This window comes from Nannobrachium achirus (genome assembly GCF_963921795.1).
Source record: "Nannobrachium achirus genome assembly, chromosome: 19".
Classification (NCBI taxonomy): Eukaryota; Metazoa; Chordata; class Actinopteri; order Myctophiformes; family Myctophidae; genus Nannobrachium; species Nannobrachium achirus.
Genome location: NC_137826.1, coordinates 38,423,888 through 38,447,779, shown reverse-complemented (window position 1 = coordinate 38,447,779; position 23,892 = coordinate 38,423,888). Strand labels below are relative to the sequence as shown.

Genomic DNA, 23,892 nt, shown 5'->3' with positions numbered 1-23,892 from the left:
TTTCATCAAATAAATACATAATTCTTTTTTACTTCCAGGATAAATGATGGTCCAAAACATATAGTTTGTATTTTATTTTGTAATGCCTAATATTTCTGGAATTGCAACAAAGCCTGTGGATAGCCAGTCATAGTATGGGCATAAACAAGAGGGTGAAGGGTACATTTTGGTCTAATAATGATGCACCATGCACGTTTAATTCATGTACACTTTAGTGACTTTACATTGTTTTCAACCACTTTCCAAAGCATTTATTTTGGGGAAAATTAGATTATTTATTGGGCCAACAATGTTTATGTGGCCACTGTATCCACTCCACTGATATGATGTGTCATTCACCAACATTTTAGATTTTTGGTGAATTTTTTTTTTTTTTTATTAGCATACTGACCTCTTGTGGTTATCTTTCTACGCCTTTCTTCTAGGCCACCTCTATGCCTGACATTAAAGTTTCTTTTTGGAGCTGTGTGGAACACAAGCTCCCTATACGTGGCCGTGTGTGTGTGTCTCCGTGTATGTAGCCTAAACTTCGGCGCGTAACTAGTGCCGCACCATTTACGCCACTCGCGCAATATATACATCAAAATGTGCGGCTCGGCCGGGAATGCTGTTCTATTACCTTTCGTTCCGATCCGCCTTACCATGCCGACGTAATTGGCAAAAAACAACGCTTAATTGTCCCCATTGACTTATAATGGGACAATGCAAGAAATCACTTTCAAGTATTTTTCTCTCGTAAACCATAGGAGCTACAGTTTCAAACCTCGGAGAGGAGATTCATAATGATTTTAAGAATGAATCGAAAAAAAATTACATCACTCGGCCTCATGGTGGCGCTATAACGGCCCACTTTACGTTTTGCCCCGTAACTCTTGAATCGTAGATCGGAAAATTAAAATTCTTTTTTCCCTGGATTCCTTGGGTCAAGACGCATCTCCCCATATAGGCCACGCCCATTTGCGCCAGGATAGATTTTCCGCCATCTTGAATTTTCTCCAAAACACACTTTTTGCTCCTTTTCCTACATATTTTCTTCAAATGTCACAAAAATCGGTACACATGATCTATGAGGTGGGTAAACCACCGCTCAGTGTCTGTCTGTCTGTATGTAGCCTCTGGTGTAGCCTGAATACCCTGGGTGACCAGAGAGGTGCTGTTGAGTCTAGCCTGCCCTGAGCATCAACTGCAATACACACACACACACACACACACACACACACACACACACACACACACACACACACACACACACACACACACACACACACACACACACACACACACAGCTCCACTTCGAACAGAGGTTCGATTTTTTTTCTGTGTATTGGATTCATTTTGTTTAGCCGAAGCACTATGTTGCAAAAAAAGTACGATGGAAAATGATGTGTCTTAAAATATATTGTGAAAAAAAAAGAAAAGGGCGCACACACACACACACACACACACACACACACACACACACACACACACACACACACACACACACACACACACACACACACACACACACAATGTTGAGGAGGTGGGGATCACTGAGGAAGATATAGAATATAACGTGGAAAATATTAGTGTAAATAAAATAAATCGGTTTATTTTCCATATTATGGGATGCACCATGCAATCCCCCAACTTACCTACAGGACTTTGTGCAGTGAAACTCTCTGTTGCCTGCAGTGACAAAAACATTGATATATCATCATTCAGAAAGCAAAATAATACCAGTAAGACTCCCTAATCGGGAGATAAACGACCGTAGGTCGCTTATCTCCACAAATAGGGCAAAAATTAGTTTTTCCAAAATGTTCCTGATCCATGTTGATGACATGAGTGTAGACATACTGTGTAGTGATTTTCGTGATTTTAGGGCAAAATCTGTAGGAGCAGTGTCCAAAAATGTGTTTTTAAAAATCGGCCTGAAGGTGGCGCTATATGGGACAGATTCATGTTGATGGGATGAGTGTAGACATACTGTGTAGCGATTTGCGTGATTTTAGGGCAAAAACTGTAGGAGCAGTGTCCAAAAATGTGTTTTAAAAATCGGCCTGAAGGTGGCGTTAGAAGAGGGCCATGTGAGAAATGAGGGGTGGGGTCTCCGCGTTGCCTTGGCGGACGAATAGGTACCGGGCCCGGCTCTCCCGGACGCTCCTAGGCCGAGTTACGGCATTTTATGTGAGCTGCAGTGGAGGGGGTCCTCCACTGGGGGCGCCACCACTTTTGCATCCGTTCTGGAGCACCAGGAGTGGGTGGTCCCCAGGAATTCCTCGTGAGCAGCCCCGTTGGGGTGGTCATTTGGTCATTTTTGCACATTGGGTATTTTTTTACACCTGGGGGTCCCCAGGGACCTGGGGGTCCCTGGAGCTCCGGGGGTCCTTGGAGGTTGTAGTTTGGCAGGTAAGGAGTGTGTGTGCAAAAGTTGGCATGGATGGGGGCAACGGTTGTGGAGATATGAGCAGGGCAAAAGTGTGACGTGTGACGTATGACTCACGGACGGAATTTGTTTTACACCTGGGGGTCCCCCAGGGACCTGGGGGTCCCTGGAGCTCCGGGGGTCCTTGGAGGTGGTAGTTTGGCAGGTAAGGAGTGTGTGTGCAAAATTTGGCATGGATGGGGGCAACGGTTGTGGAGATATGAGCAGGGCAAAAGTGTGACGTGTGACGTGTGACTCACTCACTCACTCACTGACTGACGGACGGACAGCCGGTGGAGGTTTTGGTAGTAAATGCGACCTACGGTCGCAACCAGTAAGACTGCCTAATCGGGAGATAAGCGACCGTGCAAAAGTTGGCATGGATGGGGGCAACGGTTGTGGAGATATGAGCAGGGCAAAAGTGTGACGTGTGACGTCTGACTCACGGACGGACATTTTTTTACACCTGGGGGTCCCCCAGGGACCTGGGGGTCCCTGGAGCTCCGGGGGTCCTTGGAGGTTGTAGTTTGGCAGGTAAGGAGTGTGTGTGCAAAATTTGGCATGGATGGGAGCAACGGTTGTGGAGATATGAGCAGGGCAAAAGTGTGACTCACTCACTGACTGACGGACGGACAGCCTGTGGAGGTTTTGGTAGTAAATGCGACCTACGGTCGCAATTATCATCATCATCATCTTTATGGCAGAGGGTCTCAAATTATTTTCATGTCAAGGACCCCATCATTCAAAAATAGCAGAAAATGACAAACTCACAGCGGGTCACAATCTGCTATTTTTGAATAGCCAAAATATAAAATATTGTTAAAGTGGTTAAAATGAATGTGATGCTATGTGGTAAGGTTACTAAGTGCATAAATAAATAACATTTAAATAATTAAACAAGCAAAAAAAACTCAACGTAAAAACAGAGGTAAACAAGCACTAAAAATAGATTAAGAACTCGACGAATACAGTTGCAGGGAAATTAGTCCCAAATCGGGTCATATAAAGTAAAATAACTTACTGTCATCGCCATCCATTAATAACAAATAAAAGCTTATGGGTGATTTTAAAAGGATCCCTGGCTAATACGACAAATATGCCTTAATACATTATAATTGTCCTCTATACTATAACTACAATGTAAAATTAAAAACACCTTAAATATTTTATTTCTTCTAGAAATAGCTAATCTTTCACTCAATAGGGGAAATGCCTGTCGCAAGTTGAGGCTAACACTATTAGGCCTACTGTAATACACAATGGAATCATTTGGAAGCCACACTTACATGATTGTGATGCGTGTCTTCGTCACCAGCCTCACAGCAGTAATAAAGACCTGGATGAAAGATGAACTTCAGTCCATGTGAGTATTTATGGCAAATATTGAAATAACACAATTCACTATATTCTAGACCATGGGTCTTCTGCGTTTTTTTAGACCAAGGACCGCTTAGCTGAGAGAGAGATGACGCAGGGACCCCTGCTACTTACTTGGATTCCTGTGAAATGTGTGTTTTCAGACATTTAACAACTTAAAAACCCTCAATACTTTAAAAGATATGCTATTTTTGGCTTATATTCCCCCCAGAATAGGACCCCCTGTAGTATCTCTGAGGGCCCCCTAGGGGTCTCAGACCCCCAGTTGAAGACCCCTGATATAGACAATTATTGACTATTGCATATTTCCATAAACTATATGCATTAAGACAGCCATGTTGAGCACAAATATATGTTTTTTTTTTCTCATTGATTTAGGCTCAATGTAGCCCAAACCCAGTTGCTCATTACCCAGTCCCAGATATAGCCCCAAATTCTGAACAATATACTAGGTATATAGCCTACATACTACATAGCAGGCCAGACCATCTGATCTAGTAGGCTACAATAGAATTACAGTATATCAGGAGCTCAATAAAGTCATTCCATTTGCCAGAAACACCAGTAATTCTAGTAGCCTAGTCTAGTTATTCTAGCCTGCCTATACTGTATGATCCAAACCTAATTTATACATGATGATACATAGGCCTACTACATAATATTATTGTTTTGGGGTTCCTAGACACAATGGGGTAGCTTATGTTACACAGTGATTTGACTTAAGTTGTCCCATTCATTAATTTCTCAATCTCCACTGTACTCCATAACCAACTAGTTTAGTTGTCTCTTTATAACGCCTATAGGGTGCAGCACGTGGGTGAACCAAACAAACAATGGGTTCGCGTGCCGGCTCTGTAGGTTCCCTGTCAACATTAGCAGCTATTAGCTTGCAGCCTGTGCTGTGTGGTGGTCTGAATAGGAAACGCACTCTTACCAAGCGACAGCAGAAATACAGCGACACGGTTGCACCTGATAATAACCATATAATGATATGGTGTCATGGTTCCTGTAATTGTTGGGTTTATGGAAGCCTAGATGATGACATAATGCATGGCAACGCTATCTAAGCATAGAGATAAAAACACATCTAAGGTAGCCTATTATAATAACAGTCAGTGTTCAGCAAGTAACACGGCTTGTCTCTGTTACGTTGTGTTATGGTGCCCTCCTGTGGCCAAGAATGGTGCAGCAGCCTCATTTAAATTTGACAGTGGTGTAAAAATAACTAAGTAGGCTACATTTACTCAAATAGGCCTACTGTACAATTTTAGGTATTTCAAATTGCTAATACTTTATCTTCTACTCCACTACATCTTGGATACAAATATTTTTGAAAACTTTAGTTAATAGAAACTTAACTTACTTTGTAGATCTCGGTTATATATTATATATATATATTACGTTTTATTTATATATATTTGAAAACTTGAAATAGAACATCATGCAAATCTGCATAATGAGTCCTTTTACTTTTGGTAGGCCTACTATAAGTACATTTTACTTTTGTACTTTTACTCAAGTACATTTTTAATTCCGGACTTTTACTTGTACAGAGTATATTGCAGTATTGTACTGCGAGGCTCATTGAGCCTCAAGCCTCGCAGTACTGTTAGACCAGTGCGTCCGCAATATGCAAACATGCTTGTCGTTCCTAAAAAAATACCCAAGGCCAGAACAGGAGCCAGAGCATTTAAGTATCAGGCACCTCAGTTGTGGAACCTCCTCCCCGTCTCTGTCCGCACGGCAGACACACTTTGTGTTTTTAAGAGTAGATTAAAAACCTTTCTCTATGATAAAGCCTATAATTAGGTTTGTTCGTTCGCTCGTTCGTCCGTTGCCTCGTCCGTCCGTCCGTCCGTCCGTCCGTCCGTCCGTTCGATCGATGGGCTAGATTACTGTCCGGGTGCATGTTGGGCTGTACAGTCACTCCTAATCCCAACCTACAAAGTTACTGGGTTGGGCTGAATAATGGGTCAGAGGGGAGGGGGAACCCTCCTTCCTCTCTTCCCTTTTGGTTGTGTGGGTTTGTGTCACATCGGTGCAATTGTAACTAGCACTGTGCCTGCCACTATAAGGCCTGCCACTAATTCGAACTCCGGGGATCATCCCCGGAGTTTCTTTTCTGTCTCCCAATCCACAGTTCCAGTTCCTGGAAACTCGACAACCTAAAAACCTAAAACTCGACAACTCAGCTGCTGGGATTGCTACTAAAACTCGACTACTCAGCTGCAGACCAAGAGTGTGACTCCGGACCAGGCCTCCATGAAGCACGCCTGTGGACCTGCCTGGATCTCCCTGTGTCTATCTCTTGCTCTCTCTTTGTTCCTTACTGTCCCCCCGACTCGGTCGAGGCAGCACGGCTGTTCACCCCAGAGTCAGGATCTGCCTGACGTTTCCTCCTCCTTAAGAGGGGGTTTTTCGTTACCATTGTCGCAAATTGCTTGCTCAGGGTGGGGGCCTCAGACCTGTGAGGTATCCGCTCGGGTTCTCTCGAGGGGGTACCTCACGGGTACAGGTTCTGCTCGGGTTCTCTCTCTCCTCCCCCCCACCCTTACCTCCCCTTCCCCTCCCCCTACACACGCATGCGCATGCAGCGCCTGTGTGTGTGTGTGTGTGTGTGTGTGTGTGCGTTTGTCCGTTCGTTGCTTCGTTCGTTCTCGTACATACGCATGCAGGACCTGTGTATGTGTGTGCGTGTGCCCCTTGTTTGTCTTTCCCTTGTCTCTCCCTTGTTTCTCCCTCTCTCCTCTCTCTCTCTCATGGCTCTTTAGCCTTTGTAAAGTGTCTTGAGATAACTTGTTATGATTTGAAACTTTAATAAAATTGAATTGAAATTGAATTGAATTGATACTTTTACTTGGCCTAAAGTAAAAAATCGAACCTCTGTTCGAAGTGGAGCTGTGTGTGTGTGTGTGTGTGTGTGTGTGTGTGTGTGTGTGTGTGTGTGTGTGGGTGTCTGGCCTGGCCTGAACAACAGCGCCCTCGTGTGGTCACAAAAGGTCCTGTAGGCTACAGACAGACAGACAGACAGACAGACACACAGACACGGCCACACACACGGCCACGTATAGGGAGCTTGTGTTCCACACAGCTCCAAAAATGTGAGTACCACCATTGGTTTTAATTAAATGAGCTGTAGGCTACATTGGCTAATCGTGGTCATGAGTTCAGAAGTATTGGCTGTCCAAATTAAACGTTTAAGTTGTGTATTATGTTATATTTTTCGTATGGGTTTAAAATGTAACCCTATGCCCATAATAATTCATTGACAATCAATAATAATAATAATAATCAGTCATGTTGATTGACATAATTTATTTCAGCATAGCTGCACGCTGAAATAAATTTCAGCATAATTGGAATGTTTATCTTTTATATTTATCATCCTTTTTTGGTGAAATCTTTCTAAGACTTTAATTGGAAGGAATTAAGGAAGGAAGGAAGGAAGGAAGGAAGGAAGGAATTAATGAATGAATGAATCAGTGGCGTCAGTTCAGAAAAAGCTAAGGTATGGCAACTTGTCTTGCACGCGAAGACACCAGTCATGTTGCCATACCTTAGCCACAGGCATGATACATTTATTTTAAGAAGTACATTGTATTTTTCCCCTGTTTCTACGGTTTGTTCAAGTGCAGCTAAACTTGGCATACAATAGTAAACGTGCCACAATTAGCCCTATTCACGGCCCGCCCACTCAGAAAATTTCTCAGCAACTTCCTGGTGCTGACGTCAGGGGAAACTATAACAGAAATAGCTGGACTTAAAGCCAACAAATCATTATTTTGAACGGTAAAGTAAATTATAATGCTTTGTGCCTTTTACTATCTTGTGTTCTTGATCATGCTAGCCGTATTTTATACTTTACTATTCGGAAATTGCAATAAATTTGCAATTTCTGTGTTAACTCTATGGGCTTTTAGCAGGGTTTTACCCTTCAAAATGTGACTTCAGCACCAGGGGGATGCTGAGTGGGCGGGCCGTGAATATGGCTAATTAACAAAAATGAATTGCACCTGTGCAGCTGACCTGCAGAACCTGGGAATATACCATTTTGTCAAGATGGGAAGAATAAAAGTGTGGAGAATATAATTATAATAACTTGTTAAAGTGACCATTATGTTAAATTTTGCATTTGTAGTTATTTTACTGTAATTAACATAATAACCAGCACAGATAGACAAAGAGACATTCATGGATTTATATTTAAAAGTAACTTTTATTTTCCCCCCTGGACCCAGGGTATGGCAGCTGCATACCCCTGCCATACCTAATTGACGCCCCTGTATTTATCATCCTTTTTTGGTGAAGACTTTAATTGGAAGTAAGGAAGGAAGGAAGGAATGAATGAATGAATGAATGAATGAATGAATGAATGAATGAAGGAAGGAAGGAAGGAAGGAAGGAAGGAATGTAGGGAGGGAGGGAGGCAGGCAGTCAGGGAGGGAGTAAGGACGGACTATTGAGACTCTGCCTCCTCACTGCTGTCATCTATTTCTCCTCTCAGTCCCAGGCAGCTCTAGCAACTGTAAGGTTTTACTAGAAACGTCTGCTTTATCCTACGATATTAAACCTGGACGAATAGAAGGGCATGTTGAACCATTAAACAGCTTTCTGAATTCTACTGATGGTAAGTCTGAAAAATTTCCTTAAAGCTGTTTCCTAATTTGTCCTTTTAAACCATATTTACAGAGCCCAAAGTCCTACTCAACTCAATGATGTGCTGGCCCAGTTTTGGGAGTTTATTTTCGCCTAACGTTTAAACTTTACCAAATGGGCTGTTTGAGATTTAGACAGCAGCAATTTGTCAAACTATACTGGGCCGAATCTGGGGATTAAGCTCAAATTGCTTCAATTAGGCTATTACAAGGACGGGTCTTTTTGTACTGTTGGCTACATGCACCTAAAGGTGAACAAAACAAAGTAATTTACTGGAATGGATGTCAAAGTCAAGCTATCTGTATTTGTCACAGTTATAGCTTCAGTCTGTAAGTAACAGGTGTTAGGCCTAATAGGCCTATATGCAACCTAGAAATGAAATGCAATAGGCTCTGCAAAAACACTTTCTGGGTGCCACTGTGTTTAGATTTCAATATCACCAAAATTGATTCCCATGCATGCTACTGAACTAAAACTATATAGGATATGAAGAGGAGCAGATACCATTTGTGTAAATATGTTTTTCTTCATCATAAAACAAGGCAACGTGTAGAATAAACAGCTAAAGGTTTACAATAGGCCTATATAATACACAGAAATAACTAGGTCCTGTCAACTGGACATATTGAAGTTCATCATTTAAAGTGCACTGTAAAATCCTCCGTTAATTTAACTCAGATTTAAAGTTAATACTATGGTTTGTTTAACTCCCCACACTCAGGGTTCTACTATGCGTTTATCCCTATGTGCAATTAGTTTATTTTGTATTATCATTTAGTTTTAGTGTAATTAGTTAGCCATCTCCCCAGCAAACATGCTGTTTAAGTCAAACTATACAACACAGAGGAATGTACCTCCTCAGCTATCACACACTGCACGCACACGCACGCACACACACACACACACACACACACACACACACCACACACACACACACACACACACACACACACACACACACACACACACACACACACACAGAGTCACAAGGCAGGGGGAGAGTTGTCACTTGTTATGTGACAAGGCTTCCATTCAGCGCGGTCAGACAGCACAGCAGCACAGGACAGGAGCTGTTGTTTTTCTGAATCCGGTGGCTCTTCAGTGTTGTTTGTCTCTGCTTTAGGAGGTTTAACCCCACAATGTCATCCATCCCCTGACTCACCACCACACTCCTGACCCAATAGCTATGGTGTTAGTAATGTCAGGGTCAGGTGACTTTACCTCAACCCAAATGACTGGTTGTTGTTTGACAAGTGCATTACCATTCATTTGCAGGATTATTAGACTCTAACATGTTCTGCTGTGGCTCAGCAAGAGGGGGATTTGCAAGTCAATGGTGGCCTTGAGATGGGGGGGGCACTGCCTATTGTCCTCTCATAATCAAATAATCTAGGACTTAGTTTGGTCATAGTCGACCAAGACTTTGTTAGTGGATCAGTTGTTCCTTATGATGAGCAGATCTCCTGTAAACTCTAGATAATTATCCTTCTATACTAGGCCTATAAATGTCCCTAACCCTAAGCAAGTGTGTGTGTGTGTGTGTGTGTGTGTGTGTGTGTGTGTGTGTGTGTGTGTGTGTGTGTGTGTGTGTGTGTGTGTGTGTGTGTGTGGGGATGTTGCATAACCAAGGAACTGTGTGTTCCCTATGCCCCAAGTCTTATGAATGTGCAAAATCTCTGCATCCGTGCGTGGACACCAAGTCACAGACTGGCCTCCAAGTGCTATGATAATGGGTAGTGCAATAAGTACTCTGTACAATGGGTACGGCATAACTGAAGGGCTATGTGTTCTGACAGGCATCTTACTGATAACCCTTTAATTCTACCAGTCTATTACGCCAATGGCAAGTAGCCATTGTGAAATCAACATTAAAAATGTTCAGTTCTCAACCTCAGCAACCTGAAAAGGCTGCAACGTAGCAAACATTATTTTACAGATTTTTTTGTTTAAATCAACGAATCCATTAGTCAACAAATTCCTATGTACGTTATGAGCATAACTGTAGAGACAGTTTTATCTGTTTCCCGTTCTAGCTAATTTTCCTGTAGCTTTGTTTGATTTTGACAATATACATTTGACATGATAATACCATTGTGTACATGATTTGTGGAATAATTACTGTATAGTTTCTAGCTATTTCTGCAGACCTTTATACCATTACTAATATTAACAGTTTGAGTCGGTATTCATATGTAATTCTGTAACCACATTGTAACAACACTATAACATTTTTACACAGCTTGGTTGAATGCTTGACTCTGTTTGGTCAAACGCTGAATTCAGTGATGTGCTATTTCTGGATAATGAGTAATGACCACTCCGCTCAAACAGACCACTGTCTAATCAAAGGCTCAGAGCACCTGGCTGCACTGCTTGAATTTATCCAACATGACAGCCATGTAAACAAACACACAATGTAATTTACAACTAGACATTGCGCTCAAGAATGTTTTTGAAAACATTTGAAGCAAGAAATAGACGATGCTGTAACTGAAAATGGATTCTATTTGATCAACACTTACTTGTTTTCCATCTGGAATACTTTCATTATGTGTGCAAGGAAATACTTAGCTTTTTTGCTTTATTTATTAAGTATCTGTGTAATACGCTGTATAATTGCCAGGTCGTTGATAAGGCACCTTCGCTACATGTCAGAATCAGAATTATTCTCACATCAAGATGAAGTGGGTGGAATCCGTTTTTGTGCATTGTTCCCATGTGTTGTTGCCTTATCACCCTGATGGGACTTATTTCTCAATAATGACCAGCGACCCGGCACTTATCCCTTGCGTAACAGGGGTGGACTCTGCATCTGGCATACCGGGCATGCCCAGTGGGCCAACTTAACAAGTGGGCCTGTGGGCCAAAAAAAAAAAAGATAAAAATCTTTGACACCATTTTAGAATAATCATCAATTTTTATGCTGGGTGGCCACTATGTGTAGAGGGCCAATCCTTCTGTAGCACAGGCCCACAGAGCAGAGAGACATCGCATGATTGGCCCATTGACTTGTCTATCATCTGAATATCAGCCTAGTAGCCCAATAACAGGCTACTGTGGTCCACCCAAACGGTGTCCCACCCAAACATAACAGCTGATACAAGCCCACAACACGCCGCTGCCTTGACGCGTTGTAGGCTTGTAGATCTATGTTCGGTTCGCGCCGGTTGGGGTGGGCCGCTCTGCGCCAAGATGCCAGGGCCGAATTTGTGTCCCAGTCCAGCCCTGACTGTACCTGTAGACTGTGACAGCACTGATTTGAGTACCTGGAGTGATCAATAATGCATTGATTGCACTGATCTATCAATCTATTGATAGGTTTAACAGCCCATTTTCACTGTATGTTCACCTAGGCACATATTTTGACTTGCCCAGAATTGGGACACAAGTAATTAACAACCCTATCTGATACATGGACACTGTTAAGGTCTCTCATACCAACACTAAATGTATCACAAACATGCATGTTATACATTTTACATTTACATAAAACAGCCCCACAGCATGTGTGCTTAGTTAACATCAGTTAACTAGCATGGCCAGTTTTGATGCAGGGAACTCTGGGTACTTAAAGGTAAACTGTTAGTACAATTCCAACAACTCCCAGCATCACTGATACATGACTAACCAGTGATATTCAATATTATAATTGTATTATTGGTCACATACTATAAACCCAAGGTTCTTACGCTTTGTTCAAAGCTTGCTATAGTGGCCCAGAGCTCAAAGATGGTTGAGGACAACTGGTTTAATGTATCTGCGTATGTTTGGAGTACAGCAATATTACTGACATGGTTGCCAACAGTGGTGGAAGAAATACTCACCTTTTTTACTTAAGTAAAAGTATCAATACCACAATCTAGAAAGTACAAAAGTATTGGCATGAAAATATACTTTAAGTACCAAAACTTATTCAGAATGTCCCAAGTTCAATAATTATGTATAGCCTACAAATCCTTCACAACGTGTCTCAGTATATAAATAAGGCTAAAGTTATTAGTAAAGTAACTAAAGTTTTCAAATAATTGCATTGGAGTAAAAAGTACAATATTAGCCTCTGAGATGTAGTGGAGTAGAAGTAAAATAATTAAAAAAAAAAGATACTAAGTTGCTAAGCATCTCATGTTATGGGCACTGCACATAACTCAATAAAATAATGTCCTCAGTGGCGTCCAACACATTTCAGTCGGCCAGGTCTCGTGTACTGTTGACTGAACAGCATGACCATAACAACAAAAACACAGAGACACTGGTGGAAAAACTACTAACATTTTCTACTTAAGTAAAAGTCCGGAATTACAAATTTACTTGAGTGAAAGAACAAAAGTATTGGCATCAAAATGTACTTAAAAGTACCAAAAGTAGAAAGTACTTGTTATGCAGAATGTCCCATTTCACAGGTTCTCAAATATATAAAATGTATACAGATCTTTTGAAAATAACAGATCTACATGCTCACAATGCGTCACATCGCAACGCATTGTGTGCTTGTAGATTGGCTATTTTCAAATGGCCAAAATGTATAGGGCTGAAGTGGTTTATGGATGTTTTGTAATCATAATCATAAGTAACTAGTAACTAATTACGACCGCCGACTGTAGGACGCAGTCAACTATGACAAACGTCACTTCTTGTCCGTAAACGTATCTTGCCCGTAACGCCTCAATGTCTAATAGCTGTTGTCACATTGTTGACATTGTGACATCACATTGTTGTGACATCACCTCATCAAAGTTCAAACCCTGGATATATGTGACATCATATTGTGACATCACATTCCGTCCTTGTCCCTTGTATGCCTATATGGAGATCCCTGACGTACAGTTGTACAAAACATTTTTCAGTAGAACCGCCAATCCAACAAATATGCCCATAAAAGGGGACAAGGACTGAGAGAGCTACTGACATGCACGGACGCATGTCTGGGGTCTCACAGCACACGTTTGGTTCTACAGACAGGGATCTCCATATATGGGCAAAAAGGGATTGTACAGTATGTATGATGTCAGACATCGTAGACGTCATAGGACTTTCACATAACGAGTAAGCATGTCTGGGGTCTCACAGCACACGGTTGGTTCTACAGACTCCAACTTTTGCACACGGATAGCTCAGAATTTTGCCTATGTTCTTAGCTGCTTCTGTACAGTTACTGTACACAATGTACAGTTGTATGAAACAACGTTTTTTGTAGAACCGCAGATCCAACCAATATGCCCATATCTCCCTATACCTTGCCCTCTGCGCCCTTTTCGCCCTTAGGTGTCTAACTGCTAATTGTATTGAAGTAAAAATACAATATTTGCCTCTGAGATACAGTGGAGTAGAAGTAGAAGTATTGAAAATTGGAAATATCCAGGAAAGTAAAAGTACTTCATTATACAGTACTTGAGTAAATGTACTTTACACTACTGCAGAGATGGTGAGTTTTGTTTTTCGTCCTCCTGACCGCACACAAACCATCTGACCACCAACCAACAGACAGTGACTCACTCACCGTCAGTCCACTTTTAGCAATTTAGCTGACAGCCTAATCCCAGCGGGATGCCGCGGTGACTGCAAGAATAGAATCACCAGAGATTTCAGTGGCAGTCATCATAATAAGAGTCCTGCACACAGTCCAGGACTTCAGGAGAGAGCCCTGGTATACTGCTAGCTGACTGTTCTATTGTGATGGGAATGTCATTGACCTGGAGGAGTGAGGAGGAGGGAGGGGGAGAAGGAGGGAAGGAGGTTGTGTGTGATGTTAGAACAGAGCTCGATCAGCGAGAGAGAGAGAGAGAGAGAGAGATCGGGGTGGGAGGTGGGGGGGGGGGGTGTATTTCTCATTTAACACATCGGATGCCCACGTGGTGTCTACAAGTCAATTTCTTTGATGTCGCTAGAGGCCCACGACGCGTTTGACGCGTTGTACAGTAAACTATACTGTACTGTAGCTACTGCACTTGGCTACCGCGGTGATGAAACAAACTCCATTTCCCAACATGCAGCGCGCAATTACGTCACCCGGACGTGCTGTGTGTCTCGTTGACTTCCTGTTTAGCGGCTGCACAAAAATGCTGTTTTCTCCGGATTCTCTTCCTTTTTTCATTTTTTTCTCAAAACGGCAGCCTCTTCTACATGCCGTAACACAAACACTGTGGCTTAGAAATGATAAAAAACGGTCCTGACTGAAAGAAAAGATTTTCGCGAAATAAACAGGACATACTCGGATTACATTTACTCGGATTACTTTTCTCGCCGGTAGGTAAAATGACGCGTTGCCATGGGCACCAGCAAATTAAGACTTCAAAACCACTTGGGCGTCCGATGTGTTAATAACCTGGCCAATGCTGGGTACCAAAGCCTGAACACGCTGAATGACACGTCGCTTCGGGACATGACGCGATGAGTCGTCAAAACAATAACAAGTTGATGATGCGGCACATCTGCTTGTCATATGATAAAACTGTCAAGATACATTGCAAGATTAGCCTGATTTCAGACTCAGCTCACGCTTCAGTCTGAAACTGTGCCCTATTCTGAACGATTTCTGGGGGAGGGACTTTTGTGTGAGCAGCGAGTGATCGTGACGTATGGCGATCGCGACGCGACGTGACGTGTGTGTTTGTGTCTCTGTCTGTGTCAGTGACTGCTTCCACACAGAACTGCGACCAGAAATATGTAATCAACATTAACAGCTTTGTGAAATCACGCACGTGTGCGTGCGTGTGTGTGTGTGTGCCTGCCTGCGTGCCTGGTGGTGTGTGAATTTCGTTTGAATCGTTTCAACTGCTGCGTGGATTGGATATTCATTAGTCCAACCCCCCGCGTTCATTGGGGGAGCCGCAATTTTTGGTTGGGAGCGGCCGATTCATGTACTCAGCTCCAGACCAGAGAAACAGTCCACTCTGAGAGTGGGCGGGGTCTATGGTCTGGAAGCAGGCTATTGCAAGATAGAAACACAACTCAAAGGTGCTCGCTTCGGTTAAAGATGTTCTCAGTGTTATGTTGGCAACGTCTTGTCTTTAGATTCTATCATTAGTATGAGTTTTTCCGTTTCCTTTCTCATCTAGATTCATCCGGATTCATCCAGCCAGAAAAAATAACAGCATCCTTGTGGTCCTTTCCTCTTTCTGCCTATTCATCCATCTGTCCATTCATCCATCCATCCGTCTCCAGATGAATATTGATAACCCTCCTCCCTACGGCCCATCGGCCCCTGGCTTCCCTCAAGGTACTAAGAAGACCCTCAACATCAAACTGTGTGCTGCACTCCTCACTATATTTCAACCCCCTTTTTTCATTGCAATTTTGGTCAGTTATTTCGCTGAAACCAAGGAGCACTGATAGCTGTAGTGGTAACAACACTTCTCCTGCAAGCTAGTGGTGTTACTTGGTAATAATGGTACCAAGCTGATACTGTAGGCCAGGGATCCCCAATTAGTTTTCCCCAAGGGCCGGATTATGTCTAGGGTACCAAGCCGAGGGCCACAACATTGCAGGGGGCGAAAACGGCGTTCCTGCTACTCCAGCGACAGTTCAGATATCGTCGTTGGCGGGTGAAAATCTTGTATGTCCAAAACCGTTCGTTTTGAATTTATAATTTTTAAAATGATTTAAACTAGTGAAAACAGCCGATCTACAAGCACACAACGCCTTGCGGTGAGAGGCGCTGTGCGCTTGTAGATCTGCTGTTTTCACTTCTTTTGTGCGACGGCCTTGTATGATTTGCGAAAGAACGTACAAATTTGGAGATACGAGATTTCCAGCCGACAACGACGATATACTAGTGTTGTTGCTGCTCTTATACCACCATTATTACTGGGGTTGGTGTGGGCCAGACAGTAGCCCCCTGCAGGCCGCAAATGGCCCGCGGGCCGCCTATTGGGGAACCCTGCTGTAGGCCTACCAGAAAAACAATCTCAAGAATCAACTTCATTGTCACATCACAGGTTATTCAGGTGTAAAGAAGTGGGTGAAATGTGTTTCCCCATGTAGAAATGTAGAACTCAATAGCAATGCATTACCATCCTTGTTTTTACACCTCCTTGTGTTTCTGCTCTCAGCTCTCTGGCTCTGACCTCTCAATTATTTTTCTGCTCCTCAACGTTTTCTGATCTCTTTTAATTTCTTCTGGCATCTAGCAGTCAAGTTCTCTCAATGTTTTCCTGCCTCTAGCAGTCTGACTTCTCCCTGTCTGTCACCAGGCTACCACCCACAGCCAGGTGTTTATCCAGGTTTCCCCACTCAGGGCTACCCTGCCACAGGTTACCCACCACCAGCAGGGGACGCTTTCTACCAGGGCCCCCCCGGACCATATCTTGCTCAGCCAGGAGTTTACCACCAGGGCTACCAGGGTGGCCCAGGTTATGGAGTCCCACCCAAAAATACAGGTACGATAACAGTCAGGTCATCACTGGGCCTCTGAGTACTGTATTATTATTATTATTATATTAAGGTCTATTTGTAACATTGTAATGTCTCTCTCTCATCCATCCTAACCACCCCTGGATTCCCATGCAGTCTACATGATGGACAAGCCACAGGAGCATCACAGTGGCATGGGAGGGGGTATCGGAACAGCGCTCGCTGCCTGCTGTGCGGCTCTCAGCTGCTGCTGTCTGTGGGACATGTGTCATTGACCTAGCCTTGCGTACGCTGACCCCTGACACCTGCCATGCCAGGACCGCTCCAACTCCACATTTTATTGTATAATGTAATGTAATGTAATGTAATGCTAGACTTCTCATGATGCATCAGGACTAAATTCCAGTCAGTCATTAGGGACACTTTGGTCAAGAGGTAGTAGACGACGTGGTTGTTTGTATAACATTTTCATGTCATATTTGATAACTCATGAGGTCAGTGCACGCACATCCGTGTGTTTGATCACCTTGTGCCTTGTTGAGAAAAGTCTGCAATAATGAAAAGACAGGAATACATCACATACAGTACCTCACTCAACTTGTATATCAAGGCCACTGATGAAGGTCCAATTACTTGCACTGTACACCTCCTGGGTTAAGTCCAAGTTTATACAGTAGTAGTCACATGACTGAGGGAAGAATAGATATTTTCGCCAAGCTATTGGAACAGTCTTATAGTATACAAGTATCACCTGCTTACACAGCTGGAAGTATAGGAGGAAGATTCCTTCATTTTTGAGCAGTGCTCCTGGAAGGATCTAGGCTCCAACATCTGGCTTTGTCTGGGCTCTGAAGCATGGCCAACATCTGGCCTACATCTTGTCACAAAGCGCTGAAAGTTTGTTGTATGCCCAATGTCCCTTGGCCAAGCTTTGCGGGACACTTAATGAAATTAACTAAAATAGCACCGCTCACTTAGTTCACACTAGGTGTGATTTTTATAATAGAACAGAATAATGACACCAGTAAGTAGGCATATCTATTCTAAAAGTCCTGTGTTGAGACAAGTTATCCTGTAGCAGTCTTGGTGCTTTGGGCTGTGTGCTCTCAGCCAGGATCAAGTTTGTCTTCTTCACTTTGCTTGCACTGTTTGACCAAGGCATTACTAGCCTCGTAAACCACCCACTTCCAGAAAACACATTGTTATACGGAAGTTGGTGGTTTACAAGGCTAAGCCGTTACATGGATTACCGTAGATGAAAATGAGGCAGAGATAGTTCAAATGGTGTAATCAGACCAATTTTGAGGCAATCGGGTGAGTCCTTGTAGGATTTCATTATGTTAGTGAAATAGAAATAGAATAGAAAGAGACCTAATGGCAGTATACTCTGCTACTACCCGGTCATTTCACTAAAAAGTCCCACACCTGCTCTCTGTTGTGTGCTACTTAATGAAATCATCTGGTGTAATGTTGGTATGGGATGAAAAGATTAAGTCAATGCACTAATACCACTCCAAACCTTGCCCATCAAGCTATGGCCTAACATGACATTCTCAACCAAAACATGGAGGTAAGGCCTACTGTATAATAATTCACAATTTATGTTTTGTATAAGCACTTAAAAGACACCTGTATGCATTGTGCATGTCGAACGTTAATGGCTGTTGTTGATTGTACATTTGTTAAGATTGTTTTGTGCACAGTTCTGATGCCTTTGTCTGTTGCAATGAAACCAATAGCTTTATAAATATTAATAAAACTATTATGTTGAATATCGCTGGTTATTCATGTTTCAGTGAAGCTGGGACTTGTTGGAGTTGGAGGAACAGTGTATCTTGAACTACCCAGAGTTCTCTGGAAACAAAACACTCTGTCTGTAAACAGAGCATTTGCCACGCTAGTTAACTTATATTACTAAGCACACATGCTGTGGGGCTGTTTGATGTAAATGTTAGCGTGTATACTATGAATGTCTGTGATACATTTAGTGTTGGTCTGAGACCACATATTTCAGATTGTGTTGTTAACTGCTTAATCGCTAGTGTACCAATTCTGGGGATGTCATAGTATAGGCGTATAGAGGAGAACATTCAGTGAAAATGGGTGAAAACGGGCTGTAAATAACCAATCTATCAATAGCATTGTCTGTTTTCAGCAGATAGTGTGTAGAGGAGAAAAAGGAGGGGGGATAAGTATGGTAGTCATCTTCCTGCAGAGGAGACATCTCATCACATGCATTAGTTATTTGTTCAGAATGACATTTGACCTTTAACATTGAAAGTGAAATCTGTACCATATTAAATAAATTAACAGAAACATTTTATTTTTTTTCTTAAATTTTTATCCCACGATTTTGCAACCCATTTTCACCCAGTGCCAATTGCCCAAGTAATCCTGGGCTCTGCTCCCCCTCTGCCGTGCCTGGGGAGACAACGGACTGACCTCATGCTTCCTTCTATGCATGAGGAGTCCAAGTTGTTTCTTTTCACCTGACAGGGGGGATTTCCCCGGGATGGACGTAGCGTGTGGAAGGAACACGTTATTCCAACCAGTTCCTTTCCCCTCCGTCAAGCGCCCCGGCTGGCCATGGGGAGGCATTATTGAGACCAGGATTACTGCATGTTTTTGTGAGGGTATCAACCCTAGGAGACACAGGGAGAACATGCAAACTCCACACAGAAAGGCCCTATCACCGACCCCCCCTAGGGTGTGGGCGCTGATGACGCGGAGGGAGGAACACGCCCCCAGCACCCACAGCGCCCCCCGGCGGGAATCGAACCCAGGACCTTCTAGCTGTGAGGCAAAGCACCAACCACTGCGCCACCGTGCCCCCTACAACAGAAACATATTGTAATCAATTAACCTATCACTGTACCCAAAGTATATAGGGTTTAATTGGTTAAAAATACACAATGTCTCTGCCAGGCCGACAAATATCAAAACCACTGTTTTCAAAACATAGACATGGAGTCAGACGCTGGACTGCTGGAGCAGAATGCTCAGGATTGAGACCTGATAATCCATGACCAATGCAATGCTGTTTAAGTTGGTATTGGTGAAGTGAAACAGTGTCATGCTTTGGGAACCGTTTCAGTCAACACCTTCACGCTTCACATAGGCTACTGATAAGCATGTGATACTTGGCTAATCACATTACATGTACTACTGGTATACATGACAAAATGGAGGGCAGGGGGACATGTGTCACTGGAACGAGTCCATCTCTATAGACCCCATAAATGAGCAGTGCAAAGTGTAGTCAAATAATTATTAGCGAAAATTATAGGGATGAAAAAAGCTGTAAACTATACAAGCCACAAGATGTCACTATAACACTTTATATGGACTACATTTGTTATCATAGTCAAAATAGCTTGTGCTGAAATGTGCTATGCAAATAAATACTTGCCTTGCCTTTGTTACAATCACTTGGAACTGTGTTACAATGTAGTTTCAGTTTAATTCTAATGTGCTCTCTTGAATATTTGGTTACATCATTATTTGTGCATGTTTGATGCCATAGGCTTTTTATTTCAAGGATTTGGAGTGCATCAGTGCTGTTTGGCTGTAAAAGGGAGGGTAAAAGGGAGGGTGTGCAATGCCTATTGCCTAAAGGTCTGGGAACCACTGGGTATAGGTTATATCCCTATTAGTATTACTGAAAACTGAGGAAATGAAAAAGCAGTAAACCATATAGGCCACAAGATGTCACTATAACACTTAGAACTACTTTTATGCTCCCATGGGAGAGTATTTTTTGCAGATCTTTAAGTCAGAGTGTATCAAAAAAGCAACTGGGTTAGGCACCATTGGTCCGACTAGTTTAACCAGCGTCGGCAGGTTAACATTTCACCAGGTTACTGTAGCATTCACCAGCGTCGGCAGGTTAGCATTTCACCAGGTTAGCATTCACCAGCGTTAGTTTTACTGAGTTTAGGGCTAAGGTTAGGTTTAGGTGTATCTCCGTCTTCCAGACTTTCGTCACCGCCGCGCCGCCAATCACAAGCTTCGGTCTGCCTTAACCCAGTTGCCTTTTTGATACACTCGGACTGAACAACCTGCAAAAAACACTCTCCCATGCTCCCATCAGCAAAATACATGATGCCATTAATTGCTCCACAAAACAAAAATAGCTTCTTTACTAAAGTACTGTACTGAACAGATCTTACAATGAATTTCAAGACAATCGGTATGGAGTACTTTATTAATTATTTATTGTGCGTTTTGTTTCATGTCATTATTATTTTATGTGATAGCTAACCGCATGTTATATTTAGATGTGTTTTCTATTTTATTTTGTATCTACAAAGAAATCTAGTGACTTTTATTTGACCAGTTAGTAGATTGCGATGTAAATTGTAAAATACAATTAGAACTCTCTGAAACCCATATAGTCCCATTATTTAAAAGATAATTGCCCAGGTAACAATGCATTTCACAAAAGACCACGATTGTATTAAAATATTTGTATATATTAATATTGGTATATTTGTGCTTTATAGCATTGATAAATCTAAGCAATGTGAAATACATTTCAAAGGGTTATCTGCAGGGGTTTACATGATGTAAATGATCCCTAATGCTGTACCTGTCACTCAAGAGTTCCTCCACGCAGTGAGACGCCTACAGACAATACCGCACAAAATCACATTTACTACCGTGAATGGTGTGAAATGACAGTAAATACCATGGAACGCTGAATGTCTACCTGGGCTCTCTCTCACACGCACACACACACACGCGCACGCACACACACACACACACACACACGCACGCACGTATAGGTCTGACTCTGTATTAATATACTTGTGAGGACATTTCAGGACAGTGAGTTCATGAATGCCATCATAACCCTTTTTTGCTCATTCAGCCCTAAAACCCATACTTACTTGCGTGCCTAAAATAGGCCCATCTGTAAGCTCAAAACGCACCTTACTGCGACGTGGTGTGAGCTTGTAGATCTGCTATTTTCAGCTCACGACACTGCAGCGCAAACTAAGTATATAATCAGGCATAACTCCGACCCCAACCCCAAAATCTAACCTCTAAAAAAGCCCAATTCTAATCCTAACCCCAAGCTGAATCTCTTCTTAATTGTAAACTCAACTCTAAAACTCATCTTTAACCATCAAACAACCATTCCTCTTGTGAGGACCAGGCAAATTGCCCTCACAATTACAATTTCTCAAATGATATATTTGTGGGGACATTTGGCACTCACAAGTACATACACACACATCCTCTTTTTATTACCACGCTGATCAGGGATGGTTGTGCTTCATTCACAGTGTGTGTGTGTGTGTGTGTGTGTGTGTGCGCGCGCGCGTCATACCTGCATGGTGTGTAATCTCTGGGCATTTAGTACCCTTTCTCTCCCATCATGCCACTCTGGTTGCCCACGAGGATTGTGGGGAGTGCGGTTCTTTGCTCCAGGACAGTGGATCTCAGCATGGGGTCCATGACAGGGTCCCAGTAGGGGAACAAAACCCTGTAAGGTCTGCTTTCAACCTGACATTACACGCTCAGGAAGGAACAAAAACACATTTATTCTCACATTTTAGCCAGTGGTGGAAAAAGCACTCAAAGCACACTAAAGTAAAAAAAAGTATCAATTCTGTAAAATTCCAGTATTCAAAATTTTGCGTAAAAGTACAAAAGTATCAGCATGAAAATGCCGATACCTATAGTAAAAGTACTCAGAATGTCCCGTTTCACAAGTTTAAAAATATATGGAGAGCTTAAGTAACTAGTAACTTAGATAGATACCTTTATTATCCCACGGGGGGAAATCAGTTGCCCAGAGGCAGCACAGCAGTTCAAGCTTACAAGTAAGAAAAAGAAAGAATACTGTTGTGTACAATAAAATAAAAAGCAAAGCACAATAAAAAGAAGAATATAAACATAAAGTGTCAACTTACATTTTCATATAATTGTAGTGGTGTAAAAGATGTACTGGAATAGAACTAAAAGTATTGAAAATTGTAAATACTGTTAAAAGAAAAACTCAAAAAAGTACAGTACTCAAGTACATGTATTTAGTTTCTCTTGTTTCCCCCTTACATGCTCAGGAAGGAGTATAAACGCCTTTATTCTGACATTTTAGCACATTGAATTCCTGAAGTCACTACACGTGAAATGCAAGGAGAAACCAGTCAATAAAAAGAATGCCAAATATACTTGCTTGTGTTGAAGCTTTATTTATGGATTTAAGACTTTTATGATTTATGATGAGTAGAAGCATAGTAGAGTATGTGACTGTACAGTAGAGTATGTGACTGTACAGTAGAGTATGTGACTGTACCGTAGAGTATGTGACTGTACAGTAGAGTATGTGACTGTACCGTAGAGTATGTGACTGTACAGCATAGTATGTGACTGTACAGTGAGTATATGAAAGGCTCCTGGGTGACATGCGTCTGTTGTTCATCGCCCCGACAACCGTGACATTTATACACAGTGACAAAATAAAAGAAGCAAAATAGAAACACAGAAATAGAAAGGCCACAGTTCAGTTAGAAACAAACACACACCATGCATACTCACACGCACCATGCACGCACATGCACACTCACTCACTGACTCACTCAGCCACTGCACGCACATGTCAGAAAATATATCATTGGCTGCATTTGTTATAAATACAATGTGACAAAATACTTCAATGACTGTAAAGTCACAGTAAGTCATTTCTCTTAATCTCTCTATATTCAATAAAACGCGCCCCGCCTGCGGAAAGATTAGAGACATCGTTTCAGAGATTCTCTAGCAGTGTTGAGGCTTGATTCTGTGCTGCACAAAATCATTTGGCAAAAACAACAACAAGAACAACAACAAAGTACGGTACATACAGTAAATAAAAAAACAGTTTGTCCAAATAAATAACAGCCAACAAGATGATCGTTCATTCAGACAGCCTTCCAACTCCCAACAGCTTACCCAGAATTCCCTGCAACTGATTTTGGTGTCTAATTTTACAGGCGCGTTTGTGTGTGTGTGTGTGTGTGTGTGTGTGTGTGTGTGTGTGTGTGTGTGTGTGTGTGTGTGTGTGTGTGTGTGTGTGTGTGTGTGTGTGCGTGTTTGTGCGTGTTTGTGCGTGTGGTCGG

General features: G+C 42.3%; 2 protein-coding genes across 2 annotated transcripts in view; one reads left to right on the top strand and one right to left on the bottom strand.

Moving 5' to 3' along the window:
- LOC308305142 (beta-1,3-glucosyltransferase-like) overlaps nucleotides 1-4,793 on the bottom strand; it is a 64,113-nt gene extending 59,320 nt beyond the window's left edge. The window contains exons 1-3 of the mRNA XM_080749842.1: nucleotides 4,719-4,793; nucleotides 3,694-3,743; nucleotides 1,635-1,668 (exon numbers count right to left, since the gene is read on the bottom strand). Of these exons, the coding sequence (XP_080605968.1) occupies nucleotides 1,635-1,668; nucleotides 3,694-3,743; nucleotides 4,719-4,785 (151 nt within the window). The 5' untranslated portion in view covers nucleotides 4,786-4,793. The remainder of the gene's footprint in view (nucleotides 1-1,634; nucleotides 1,669-3,693; nucleotides 3,744-4,718) is intronic.
- Nucleotides 4,794-15,601: 10,808 nt separating this feature from the next.
- LOC308304811 (cysteine-rich and transmembrane domain-containing protein 1-like) lies at nucleotides 15,602-17,064 on the top strand (the record flags this gene model as incomplete). The annotated part of the gene is made up of 3 exons (XM_080749440.1): nucleotides 15,602-15,656; nucleotides 16,630-16,815; nucleotides 16,946-17,064. 3 exons carry the CDS (start codon nucleotides 15,602-15,604, stop codon nucleotides 17,062-17,064), a joined length of 360 nt encoding a protein of 119 aa, XP_080605566.1.
- Between the last annotated feature and the right edge of the window lie 6,828 nt (nucleotides 17,065-23,892).